At 44.2% G+C, this 14,367-nt stretch overlaps 1 protein-coding gene across 2 annotated transcripts in view; it reads left to right on the top strand.

Moving 5' to 3' along the window:
- Positions 1–249: 249 nt before the first annotated feature.
- Positions 250–14,367, top strand: part of MCOLN2 (mucolipin TRP cation channel 2) — a 38,337-nt gene continuing 24,219 nt past the window's right edge. Inside the window, exons 1-2 of one of the 2 annotated variants that reach the window (XM_075832942.1) lie at positions 250–412; positions 13,691–13,853. In XM_075832942.1, coding sequence (XP_075689057.1) covers positions 372–412; positions 13,691–13,853 — 204 coding nt within the window. In that variant the 5' untranslated portion in view covers positions 250–371. Of the gene's footprint in view, positions 413–10,169; positions 10,544–13,690; positions 13,854–14,367 lie in introns of those variants that run through there. The other variant, XM_075832941.1, reaches the window with a different exon arrangement.

Genomic DNA, 14,367 nt, shown 5'->3' with positions numbered 1-14,367 from the left:
CCCCACTTTCAAGTGAAAACCAGTATAATTTTAACTAAAATGAGATTTTATTGAATATTTTTATTTGTAAACCGTATCGATTTTGCTTACTTTGTTATTGTATTTTGTAACTGAATTATTAAATACATATATTAATGATAATTTTTGTACATTTTGAGTTGGACCTAGGCCCCCATCCCCCTCCACTTCTTCCAAATTCTTGGCAGAACCTCCCACAAACTGTGTAGGGTTTTTTCCCTCAAAGTGCAAACCAGCAGCAGTTCCATGTGTTTCCTCCATATGGCCGCCCCAACAGACTGAAGGCTCGGTCCCTCCACACCCGCAGTTCAGTTCTCCTTCCCTCCCGCTGAGCTGCTTCATCTTACAGCCGCATGGATATCTCTCTGAAGTGTGTGGGATCAGTCCCTTGTAGGTGAGTAAACTACATGTTGTGCCATTACTTGCACTGGGTATATTGTACCTCTGCTTTGGAGCTGGTTTGCATAGGTTAGGGAATTGCTTAAATAACAATTTCCTTATATAATGTTTTAGCTGAAATGTCTGTACAGAGATCTACACAAAAATGACCGAGAGAAACTCCCAAAGGCGTCTTGTAAATTAGTGGGGAAGTGACCGTGAATTGGGATTTCCCTATACAGCTATGGCCTTATTCGCATGAATGTATTTCACGTCCGTGTGCTGTCCGTTTAATACAATGACGTCGCACAGACCTATGTCATTTAATGGGGCTGTTTACACATCTATATATTTTTTTAAAGTGACCCTCCGGTTCTCCAGAAAAATGTTCCATAATATGGGAAATGTACTTTGCGCCATTCATTTTAGCGTTTCCACCGCACATCCACCAATTTCTAGTCCCCTCTCCATTCATATCAGATGGCTGCCAGCTTCTCAGACTTATTCAAACGGAGCGTATTTCCTGAACTTCGCGTCCATGTGCCATCAGTGTGCGTTGCGTATGGCATCGGTGTGCGTTGCGTATGGCATCGGTGTGCGTTGCGTATGGCATCGGTGTGCGTTGCGTATGGCATCGGTGTGCGTTGCGTATGGCATCGGTGTGCGTTGCGTATGGCATCGGTGTGCGTTGCGTATGGCATCGGTGTGCGTTGCGTATGGCATCGGTGTGCGTTGCGTATGGCATCGGTGTGCGTTGCGTATGGCATCGGTGTGCGTTGCGTATGGCATCGGTGTGCGTTGCGTATGGCATCGGTGTGCGTTGCGTATGGCATCGGTGTGCGTTGCGTATGGCATCGGTGTGCGTTGCGTATGGCATCGGTGTGCGTTGCGTATGGCATCGGTGTGCGTTGCGTATGGCATCGGTGTGCTTTGTGCGTGGCATCTGTTTTTCATGTCTGTGCAAGCGCTTATTTTTTATTTTTTGCATTTCTTAGCAACTGATGGGTTAAACACGGACAGCACACAGATGTCGTCCGTGTGCTGACCGTGTTTTTCACGCACCCATACGCTTCAATGGTCGAGCACGTCCGCAAGTACGCAGCAATATAGGAAATGCAGTGAGTTTCACGCAGCGGACTCTCGCTGCGTGAAAACTCACGCGTGTCTGAATAGCCCCATTGAAATGCATGGGTCCGGGTGGTGTCCGTTACTTCAACGGACAGCACACAGAGGAGGAACACGCTTGTCTGAATGAGCCCTAAGGCTCTTTGCATGCTACATTTTGGCCCTGCGTGTATCTTGGGAAAGCTCCTCACGCTAAAAGTGTCCGTAGGGCTCCATTAGCCTGACCGAGGCCAAAGGAGTGTCCTTTTGGCCTTCGTCGGGCTGGTATATGTCAGTATACTTTTTTTCATGGAGGATAGCGTAGTGTTTGTTTTTAACATGGGAGCTGGTGGCTGTTGTATGCCGCTGTATGGTATACGTCATGGGCTTTTTTTATAAAATTTCATGACATATACTTCAAATGTATATCATTATAGTCTATGGGCAACATATGCGTTAAACTGATACCTAACCGTCACCTGTAGACTGTAGCGGCACCTGTCACCTGTAGCGGCACCCGTCACCTGCAGACTGTAGCGGCACCCGTCACCTGCAGACTGTAGCGGCATCCGTTTAACATATACGTCATGAACTCTATGGTGACAGGAGCCACTGTTAAGGCATCTGTCATAGCCTACGTTTTAAGTATATGTCAGGAGCTTTTCCCGGCATACTCATTAAATGTAGGCCAAAACAGGATATAAAAAAATAAAACGTATAGATTTCCGATAGATTGACTGCCATGTGCGTCTCCTGTTATGTACGTACACAGATACGAATATATTCCACATACATGGAAATCGCCTTTTTCATGAGATCGCGTTACAATTCGGAGTTTGCATGGAGCGTTAATATAGACGTGTTTTACGTAGAAGTGACTGGACAGGATTAAGATCAGGCAGCTGTACATAGGTGATATATTAACCGCCCCGGAGTAATCTTCAGCTGTGTCATACATGGTGGTCTACCCGACACTTCTTGTTCTTGCCATATCACGCTTGTAATATTTCATTAACCCCTTCACAGTAAGAATACTCATTTACACTGCAGCTTCTCCTTCGAGACAAGATTTGCAAAAAAGTTTAGGGAATTGCTCAACAAGTAATTTCTCACTATAATGTTAGCACTGGAATGTGACCAGCGCGGTTTTCGGATGGACCTGCGCTGACGTGCAAGGGGCCTGCAGTGAAAGACCCAGCGCTGACGTCCATCCGATAGCGGGGGGGGGGGGCTTGGAGGGAGTATCTCAGACTGCTGAAACACATGGTGCATAGGGCGGGGTGAGAAGCTGGCGGCTATTTTGGATGAATGTAAGGGTATGTTCACACGCTTACTAAAAAACATCTGAAAATACGGAGTTGTTTTCAAGGGAAAATGGCTCATGATTTTCAGCCGTTTTTATCAACCCGTTTTTCACGGCCGTTTTTAGAGCTGTTTTTCTTTAGAGTCAATGAACAACGGCTCAAGAAGTGACATGCGCTTCTTTTTTGCAGATGTCTTTTTACGTGCCGTTTTTGAAAAACGAGGCGTAAAAAAAAAAGCCCTGTCAGAACAGAACGCTGTTTTTCGGGACGTTTACGGCATGAAAAACGGCTGAAAATAGCCCGTGTGAACATACCCTAACTATACATTTCCATACGACGTAACGTTTTCATGGATAACCGGAGGTTCACTTAAGGTAGATTATCCCATCCATATGTATATGAGTGGATACCATTATTACCCGTTTTTACACTCTTTATTGTTGGTGTTCTGTTTGCACGCCAGGGGATCCTATCCGCGATGCTTGGACAGATTATACGAGTACACCATGCCCTGCCGCAGACTACCAGGCTACAGCATTGTCTACAAACGTGATCACGCCTGTGTGTATGTCGTGTGCAGGACACAGAACTTGGCCTGATCCACATTGCAGTCCCTATAGCTCTGTAGTAAATATGGCCCTATAGAAGTCTATGGCTGCCATGCTATGGCTCTATACCTCTCGGAGGTTGCCCAAATCCGTGATATGGTCAGGTGCGTGAGCCCTTACAGTAAAAGATGCCTGTAATCTGCAACAACATGATCAGGGCAGCAGTAAAGCATTTCCCTTTGATTGATATTTGGGATTTGCATGTAATACAATTCCCTAATTTAATTTTAAGTGGTTTTAAGCAATTGTATGGAAGTCTTTGGAACTTGAGTCCTCACCGCCACCACCTCTGTAAGGAGCGATCACAATCTACACGGTCACAATTCCAGTGCTAACGTTATAGTGAGAAATTGCTTTTTGAGCAATTCCCTAAACTTTTTTGAAAATCTTGTCTCAAAGGAGAAGCTGCAGTGTAAATGAGTATTCTTACTGTGAAGGAGTTAATGAAAAGTTTCAAGCGTGATATGGCAAGAACAAGAAGTGTCGGGTAGACCACCATGTATGACACAGCTGAAGATTACTCCGGGGCTGTTAGGGTATACACACGCACAAACTCAAAAACGTCTGAAAATACGGAGCTATTTTCAAGGGAAAACCGCTCCTGATTTTCAGGCGTTTTTTAATCCAACTCGCAATTTTCGTGGCTTTTTGGAGCTGTTTTTCTATAGTCTATGAAAAACGGCTTCAAAAAGGTCCCAAGAAGTGACATGCACTTTTTCGCGGCCGTTTTTAAAAACGGCCGCGTAAAAAACGGCCCGTCGTATTTTCCCATTGAAATCAATGGGCAGATGTTTGGAGGCGTTCTGCTTCCGATTTTTCAGACGTTTTTCAGGACGTTTACGGCCCGAAAAACGGCTGAGAACGCTGCGTGTGAACATACCCTTAATACATCACCTATGTACAGCTGCCTGATGTTAATCCTGTCCAGTCACTTCTACGTAAAACACGTCTATGTTAAAGCTCCATGCAAACTCTGAATTGTAACGCGATCTCATGAAAAAGGCGATTTCCATGTATGTGGAATATATTAGTATCTGTGTACGTACATAACAGGAGACGCACATGGCAGTCAATCTATCGGAAATCTATACGTTTCCTTTGCATTTTCTCTCTTGTGATGTGTTGCAATGTTGTCATATGAATTTGTCAGGAAATGTGGGTCCTGGGCTGGGCACACAACAGCAAGAAGGCGCTGGACAATTCTTCATGCAGCATTTAACCCCTTTATCGGCTTGTAGATGTCATTCATGTCTGGGCTCAATGGTGATACATCTTGGCCAATTGATTCCATTAATGGAACTGTGTTAGATTGCAGGGCGTTTATAGTGCATAATGTATTGCTATGGGGGTTACATAACGGGTACATACATTTTTTGAATGGCCATGATATAGTGATTGCAAAAAATAACTGTTGTAAGAAGGCTTCAGTCCCAAGACGCAGAATGTGATTTTCTGCATGTGGTGATAGAAACACTTTATGGTGTGATCTTCTTTAAGGTTGCACCACCGGATATAAATCGCTGTATTGTCTTAGGCTGAATTCAGACAAGTGTAGATTACGTCTGTGTGACGGCCGTTAAAACAAAGGGCGTCACACGGACGCATGTATTTCAATGGGGCCGTTCACACGGCCGTTGTTTCAAGGGACCTTCTGAAGGGTCCGTTGAAAAATAGAACATGTCCTATTTTGTTCAGTTTTCACGGATCCCTCCATAGACACAAGTCTATGGGGACCCGTGAAAATTGAACCCGCACAGGGGCACCTCGGACGTGAAAAATGTCACGTTCGTGTGAATCTAGTCTTAGGACTCATGCACATTGGTACCGAGCCCGTATGGCATTGCATGATATCTACAAAGCTCCTTTAGTACGGAGCCTCCGTCTGTTGCCATACAGGCTCAGTCCGGCACCCCGTGTACGGAGCTATGCATCTAAGGGGGAATACCTTCATACATATGGAGTTTAATGGAGCATGCCACCTGCCTATGCCACCATATGAAATTGAAGGCATACAGGGGTACAGTAGAGTACTCATGGACCTCTATAGTAGCCTATATTATAAAAAGACTGAAAAACGTGCATCAATTTCTGCAATCGCTATTCAGATGAATGTAGCAGTTGCCGAAGATTCTTTAGAGTATCTGTACCTTCAAAAAACTTTTAATATGTCAGAGACCTATCAGAAGTTTTGATCGGTGGGGTTCCTGGGGCCGAGACAAGAAATGAAGGTGCAGAAGCGCTCAGCTGGGCTCCCTGCACCTTCGTCTGTGATCTGAGCTGCCTTCAGTCTACTTAGGGGTGCCAATCGCACCCGAAGATTCAAGGCGGTCAGCTGAGCACTTCAGCACCTTCATGGTGGGGCTCTTAGAATCCGGACCCCCACCGATCAAAACTTCTGATCTGTCTCTATGACGTATAAAGTTTTCTGAAAGTGCAGTTACTTGTTAACACTTCTGCAGTGTGTGAATATAATCTAAAAGTGTTCTCTGATTTTAGACCAAACCTGTGCCCTATTAGGTGTCAACCACATTACAGATTCCTACAACCTCAGTCTATGGAGCCCTACAGTATTCTGTACGGCTGTGATTTCATACGGAGGTATTTTTTTTATGTCCGATTCTGTATTCGTCCTTGTATAAAATAAAATGGTGCTATTCACAAGTATTCTCCCCTAGAAGCATTGCTGGATGTACCATAGCGCAACACACAAACAGGGCCCCTCCATACAGTCTCTGCCGTGTGCATGAGGCCTTCGAGTGTGTTGAGTTAGGGGTGGCTGCAAAATGCTGCAACAAAACCGCATCGTGTGGCCTTAGTCAAAGTAGGATCCATCCATTGGTATGCCCTTCTATAAATTAAAGTAGCGCCACACTCCGCTCCGCTGCGGAGCACCACAAATGTCCATTGCAATAGGCAACCTGTCATTCCCTATTTTCTCCTCACCTCCATCTTGGTCAACTTGCTTAAGGGTCCATTCAAACTTTGAGGTGCAGTAAAAACCGCGACCGATAATCGCATGAATTATACAGCATGACACATTTTTCGATGCAGTTTCTACCGCAACCACATCACGAAACTTACCAAATCGCTGTGAAAATATGTGCGGTTTTCCGACGCAGTTTAACGACACCTCAACTGCAATGTCTGAATAAACCCTTATGGGAACCCACATCAGAAAAGGGGTTGTCAGTGTTTCACCATCTCGATTAGCAAGGAATGAAGGGTGATGTGATGAAGGGTTTGTAGTAATTGATCTGTATGGAAAATCCTGGATCATGTCCGTGTAGCAGGTATAAAGTTTAACAATGTCAACAGCCGTCAGTCCGGAGAACGGTCACGTCCTCTCATGTAAGGGATAAACTGCTGATCGGGCAAGTTGCTGATATTTTTCACATCCCGTGTTGTGTAATAAAATATTGGGGAAGTCTCATGTTTTCTACTAATGTCCTTGCGGGTTGTCCTGGATATACAATATCTAGATATGTCTCCCTCTATACATAATCATATGGGAGGGACGGGATTATCCTGAAATAATGGGAGAACTCCAAGATTCCCCGCAGGGCATGGAAGTCTCTTATATAAGGAGCCTCTGTGTCTGGCGGGTGTAATAGTACCCTTGGGGTATATTCACACGTGGCAGACTTGTTGCAGAAAATTCTGCGACTGATACCGTTCCAATTCTGTGAATGTGGTTGTTTCTGCTGCATGTGCACAGATTTCTGCAAACTTTATTCAGGTGGATGGGACAGTCGCAAACATTTTTTAAACAAATCTGCTGCGTGTGAATATATTCTTGGGCTATGTTCACACAAGGCGGATACTCTGCGTAAAAGTACATCCTATCTGCCCAAGACACCGCAGGAAATTCTGGTGGAAAAAACGCACCATATTGTGGTGCAGTTGTTCGTTCGATATGTCCGCTGTGGAAAACCGCACGTAAAAGAGAAGTGTCTGCTTACCTGTAACCATGGTGACGCATCCATCTGACGTCCTGCAGCCCGGCCTCCTGGGATGACGTTTCATCCCATGTTGCAGCCTGTGATTGGCTGCAGCATTTCATGTGGAATGAAACGTCATCCCAGGAGGCCGGGCTGGATGCAGGAGCATAGAGTTCTGGAGGCCCCTTGCACACGAACGTAAAAATGCCCGTAATTACGGGCCAATAGACTTCTATTGGCCATGGGTACCTCCCCGTATTCTTACGGGAAGGTGCCCGTGCCGTTCAAAAATATAGAACATGTCATATTTCAGGCCGTAAATAACGGCACGGGCAGGCCCATAGAAGTCTATGGGGCTCAGGTAATTACGGGTGACTACGTGTGTGCACCTGTAATTACGGGAGCGTTGCTAGGCGACGTCAGTAAATAGTCACTGTCCAGGGTGCTGAAAGAGTTAAACGATCGGCAGTAACTGTTTCAGCACCCTGGACAGTGACTACCGATCACAATATAGATCAACGTGTAAAAAAAATAGAAGTTCCTACTTACCCAGAACTCCCTGCTTTTTTTCCTCCAGTCCGGCCTCCTGGGATGACGTTACAGCCCATGTGACGGCTGCAGCCAATCACAGGCCAATCACAGGCTGCAGCGATCACATGGACTGCCGCGTCATCCAGGGAGGTCGGGCTGGGTGTCGAAAGAGGGACGCGTCACCAAGACAACAGCCGGGTAAGTATGAATTTATTTTACTTTTACTGCAGAAAGGGCTGCCCCTTCTCTCTCTCCTGCACTGATAGAGAGAAGGGGCTGCCAATTAGTGCAGTGTAATTTTGCAGCGAAAACGTGCCGGTAAATACGGGTGGAATACGGGTGACACCGGGCCCGTATTAACGGGCACGGGTTCGTAAATACTTGTCGAATACGTGTGACCAAGGACCCGTATTTACGGGAGAAAAATCATACGTCCGTGTACATCAGGCCTTTATTATGAGATTTTTTTTTTATCACAGTTGTGATTTTTGCGGCGGAATCTCAGCTTTTCCGCCGCAAAACATTGTGACATCTGATATTTACTGCAGGTTTTACCTTTCCGTTGAATTTAATGGGGAAAACCCGTAACAGAAAAGCAACGATTCCGCCGCATAAATTGACATGCTGTGGATTAAAAAACCGTGCCGCAGGTCAATTTATGGACTGTTTTCCGGCTGGTGTTTTACGCAGCGTGTGGATGAGATTTGTTCACGTTTCACCCACATTGCTGCTGCTGTTTTATGCTGGAAATTTTCCACAATGAAATCCGTAGTCGAAAATGCACAGTATTTACGCTACGTGTGAATATATCCTTATGGTTGCATTTTAGCTGCGGAATCTGAGCAGGATATAAAAATGTCTGTGTAACGCCCGCACAACGCTCCTCTTTATACCTCTCTATTGGAGCTTGTCAGTTTTATTTTCTTTTAGCTTTGAGGTAAGCGGGTTGGAGAGAAGCCATTTCAGGACACAGGAGGGATAGAGAAGTCATTGAGCCTATGAATTTATGAAACGCAACCGCACAAACCAGGGAGTCCAGGTATTCATCAGCCAATTATAGAGTCAATGGATGAAATGGGTTTATTTCAAATTGTTGCCGGCCCTTTTCATGGGTGTTCTGACCACGGCATATCTTAGGTGCCAAGTCTATCTATATGACAGCCCCCACGTATCCCCCTAAACGTGCATATTTGACTCGGCAGAATGTGCATGTTTATTTCATTGGGGAGAAAGGATAGGCAGCTGAAAGACGTATAGTGACGCTTATCTCCTGGGGAACAATGATCCCGCATTTCTTCTGTCTTCAGCTGCTCCCATACACATTAGATCATTAGCCGACCTTCATCCAATGATTATGGCTAACTTACCTGTCTCTACTCCCTGGCTTAGGTGTGTTTTTTTTGTTTTTTAAACTGTTAGGCGTTTAGCCAGAGGTGGGGCTACCTGGGATAAAATGTTGGCACACAGCATCATTGCAATCTGTTGGTTCCATACTGGTAATGGTGTTTCCATGCAGCCTCAGCAATGCAATAATTCCTATGCTCATCTGTACTGTAAAATGATAGAATTCTATCTGTCTTCAGTCACCACTAGGGGGAGCTCACTGCCCACAGCTCTCATTGAGCTCAATAACACTTGGTGGCTGCATGGAGACAGTATTTTATTATTTAACTCTATCTTTGCAGGAAATTTGGTGCTCAGCAATAATAATAATAAAAAAAAAAAAAGGAGCGCAGAGCCCTATAAAGATGTATATTAATCAGAAAGAAATTGGACTTAAATGGTGGACATTCTCTTAAAGCTGGCTATAAACTTTTTACCAAGATCTGCTTTTAGAGAAAACAAGGATGGGGCATTTTGTGTTTTAACTTGTTTCTTTGTTCACCGGGAGATAAGCGCCACCAAATGTGCCTGTTAGCCACTTATCTCCCTTTACCTATGGTCATGAACATGCACCCTCAAGCAATCTCCGCCAGCTCTCTAATACGAATGGTCAGTTCAATATGGCTGAAATGTATGTTAACAAACACTAAATTCCTACCAAACCCCCCCCCCCCCCTCCCAAAAGCTCAGGAGCAAGTGTATTTAATGGAAGTGAGACTGAGTGCTCTATTGTTTCACCCCAGATTATAATGAATCGTTACATAACCGATCACTGGACAAGTCAACATTTTCTGCAATGCCAGTACTAAGTAAATCTAATAATATTTGAATGCCAAGAGTTTCCGCAGTTTTATATTAAGCGCACAAGGCAAACAAGACGTAGCAAACGTCTGCCGAAGACAAACAGAAGGCGTCTGTGTAGAATATCCGGTTCGGTGTATGGAGCGCACCTGATTTAACGTCACCTTTGTACAGAATATGAGATGAGAAGATATCCGCCTCTGCCAAGATATTCCAGCCCTTTAACCTCTCGGAGATCTGCTGCTCTTGTGAGGTTTATTCCTTCCTGACAAGTGCGCCCGTCAAATCTACTGTCCAAAGATGATCCGGAATACTGGTCAAACCCCCCGCACCTAGACTTGTTGCTTTTTAGGGTTTTTTATGACTTCGAGACTTAAGAAATAATACTACAAAAAAAAGAAATGTGTGATTTTCCTATAACCGATCTCTTGTCCGTTCCTGATCCAGATGATGATGATGACGACGACATTTTAAATATGTAAGTAAATGAGATTCTGATGAACGTCTTACAATCAGATGTGACTGGGTACAGCCAGGGGGCGCTGGCAGGGTGCCATGGAAGACACCAACAAACCCGCCTTGGCCGGTGTATTTAGATTTTTAAAAAGGATTTCCAAGCACCATGGGGACTGCAAAATATGGAGTTTGCCAACTTTTTACACTGACCATGTGCTAGTTTTTTTTTTTTCTTAAACATACGGAGTTGTGTAAGGATTATTGATCGTATTCCTGTCATGTAGTCTAGAGTGGCTTAGCAGTACCACCTAATATCTCTGCTGGTCTAAGGTGATCAAGGGGTTAATGTTGTTCATTCTATGTCTAGGGTGGATAATCGCTAATATCCCTGGAGGTCTAGGGTGGCTGAATAGTTAACACTTTTTAGTATATAATATTGTTTAGTATAATGAAGGGGTTAATGGTGGGAGTCTAGGACAGGAAAGGTTCCTATAATTTTAATGTATTTGTTTTAAAATTGAAATAGGTGCCGGGGTCGGAGCTCTGTTTTTCAGAAAAAGCACTCCGAACTATCCGATTCCCTTCATGCAGCCATTCAGTAACGTAATTTAAAAAAAAAAAAATCTAATAATCCAGAAATCACACGCGGCAGATTTTGTTGCAGAAATTTCTGCGACAAACTCTGTTCCAAGCATCGGAAAGTGGTTGTTTCTGCGGAAGTTGTATGAATTTAAACAAGTTCCATTCAGATGTATGGGATGGGTTTTCAGTGGCAGAAATTTCTGCCTCATGGGGCCTTAACCCTAGGCTACGCGCGCACGTTGCGAAATTTGAAGCAGAAAATAGTCATCAAAACCACAGATAAATGCAGGTAATTCATTAGGTAAAATTCGCACTTAACATTGCATTTCAATGCAGAAACAGATACATATTTTGGTGCATTTTTTTTTCCTCCATAAACTTCTCGGATACAATTCTTGGACGGAAACGCAAGATAAATTAACACGCTGCAGATTTATAAATCTGCAACGCAGGTCAATTTACATGCGGAAATATTCTGCAACGTGTAGATGAGATTACTTGAGATCGCACGGGGTATTTTGCCGAGTTTTTTGACGCGGAAACCGCGTCGCAAAACTCGGCAAAAACGACCTGAGAACGCCTCCCATTGATTTCAATGGGAGGCGTCGGCGTCTTTTTTCCCGCGAGCAGTAAAACTGCCTCGCGGGAAAAAGAAGCGACATGCCCTATCTTCGGGCGCTTCCGCCTCTGACCTCCCATTGACTTCAATGGGAGGCAGGAGAAAGCGTATTTCTCGCTGTTTTATGCCCGCGGCGCTCAATGGCCGCGGGCGAAAAACGGCGCGATAATTGCCACGAAAATCGGCGTGCAGGGAGAGGAATATCTGCCTCAAAGTTCCAAACGGAATTTTGAGGCAGATATTCCTCCCCCAAAATACTCCGTGTGAACATAGCCTTACTTTGCCGGTACTGTATTACGCTGCCGATTTGCCGCAAGAAAATCCTCTCGGCCGATCCGCGTGTAATAAGTAGCGTGTGCGTGTGGCCTAAAGTGAGGTATTGCCTTTTGTAGCTTCTTTCAGGAAAGAATATATTTGGAAATGTCACACGGCGATTCCCTAATGTTATCAGAATGTCTTCTTATAATCCCCCTCCCTCTCCCGCGCTGTCGGTCTCTCTGAATTCCCCACTGAAGTCGGTCTTGTCCACCAGGTCCCAGCTCTTATCTGTTGGCAGGTAACGGGCGCTACAGGGAAGTTCCCAGCGGGTTATTATCTAAATGTCCCTATTGCTAAACACAGAGGTTACAGTAATAAGACTTCTGTGTCGAAAAAGGGGTAACCAGAAATAAACTCAATGCTCCTCCGCCAGCTACACACTGTATGTCCGGGTCACAGCTGGCATTAACCCTTTAAAGCCCAAGCCATTTTTCATTTTATTTTATTTTTTCACTCCCCGCCTTCCAAGAGCCATAAGAGCCTCTTATTAAATTAGTTGTCCATGCTCCAGAAAGGAAAATCTATACCTGATATAAGCTGGAGAAGATTTCAGCTATAATGTACGCCAGTTTGGTGTAAATTCTAATACATTCGTTGGACAGTGAGTGACCATGTTCCCTTCCGCGAAGCCCAAACCACATTTTTGTCGGCACGCAAAAGTCACCAAATTTTTGCACAAAAACGGAGTTTCTGCAAAAATGTAGATTTTTATATACACCTGAAAACTGGCGTAGAGCACTTGCTAAATTCCCCCGTAAGAGCGTAATATTTACGAGCCTCCTCTGACTGAAAATCAATGATGGCACCAGATTTTATGTTGGCGTATATTTCAGACTGCCTTTCCTTCCTAGGGAAGGAGACTTTATATACTTTTCCATAACTAGTAGTCCATCTCCAATGGGAACAAGCACCCGGTATGTTTGCGCAGAATTCCCCTCCCCCTCCTGGCTCCCACCACATCCACATTCAGTCCGGTTTTGTGAAAGACTCGTCCTGTGATAGGACATTGTGGCTGCAAAAAACCCAGCAACCTGTGAAAAAGCCCTAGAGCAGAGAAGGACCGCTGGACAGCCCCTGCATTTACCATGACGGAGTCCCTCACATGCACTACTGATTTATCCCAATCCCAAAATTATTCTGAGTATAGGTACGCTTTAAACTGTGTTGTATGATTACGTGAACTTCAAAAACAATTTTCTGCATTGCCGAATATATAGATAATCCATTTAGGCTGATTTTTGGATATTTGTGGCCACCATAAAGTGTGATTAATCTGCTCTGATTCTCATTCCTGACTGTTCTTTTACTACGTCAGTTTATGGCCTTTTCTACATGATTTATCTGCCATAAAGGAGTCTGTAAGGGAAACGGGGCCTACTTGTCTAATTTGGTTATCCTATCCAAGATATCAAAGGTCATGTTTTTTTTTTTTGGTTTTTTTTTTATCAATGGGGCTCCCTAATTTGTTGTTGCCTATGCCAGAGACTGAATATAAAAGGGGAGGGGGGCATTTTACACTCTGCCAACTTTTACAATGCTCTGGTAACATTGCCAGTTATTTAGGGGTTAATACCTAATCTATCTGGTTGTCTGACATGTACGTGGATAATCCAGGCGGTTTACAGGCTTTTTTCTTTTTGTATTGTGAAGAGGACCATCGATGGAACAGTCAGAAGTGGAGAGAGAAGGCCTAAAACTGCGGGAAGATCTGAAGTTTTATTTCATGAGTCCCTGTGACAAGTATAGAGCAAGGCGCCAGATTCCATGGAAACTTGTCCTGCAAGTTCTGAAGATTGTAATGGTGACCACACAGGTAACGCTTTATATTGCATATTATCAAACGTAAGGAACCGATCTTCTTCTTCTGGATCTCTCTGTAGCATTTGACGACGTAGACCACCAACTCCTACTCCGTATGCTCCACTCTAGTGACCTTAAATGGACACAAACTTTTCAATCAACTTTTGCTCATCTTTTTTTCCATTAAACTTTTGCTAATCTAATAGTATACCTGATCTAGATTAACGTGGTAATTTACTTTTTGTTAAATTAAAAACTATGTAAACCTTTGGTTATTCTTTTTTTTGTTAATAAACAGGTCAGTCAGTGTGTTTTGGTTTAACTTTATAATTTAGTCTTTATAAAAAATTAGTTTTACCATTTTAGATACAGCTGCTTTGTATTTTCTATACAGAGCAGCTGTATGTAGCGCTAAATCCTGTTCCCTTCAGGTCCGCGGGACTGACTGGCTCTGTGACCATGGATTCTGCGTGTCCCGCGGGGCCCGCTGATACTGAACCCGTCAGGTCCGCGGGACTGACGGGTTC

The sequence above is a fragment of the Rhinoderma darwinii genome, chromosome 7 (assembly GCF_050947455.1).
Source record: "Rhinoderma darwinii isolate aRhiDar2 chromosome 7, aRhiDar2.hap1, whole genome shotgun sequence".
Lineage (NCBI taxonomy): Eukaryota > Metazoa > Chordata > Amphibia > Anura > Rhinodermatidae > Rhinoderma > Rhinoderma darwinii.
The sequence above is the reverse complement of the archived record's forward strand: the minus strand, read 5'-3'. Positions and strand labels throughout refer to the sequence as shown.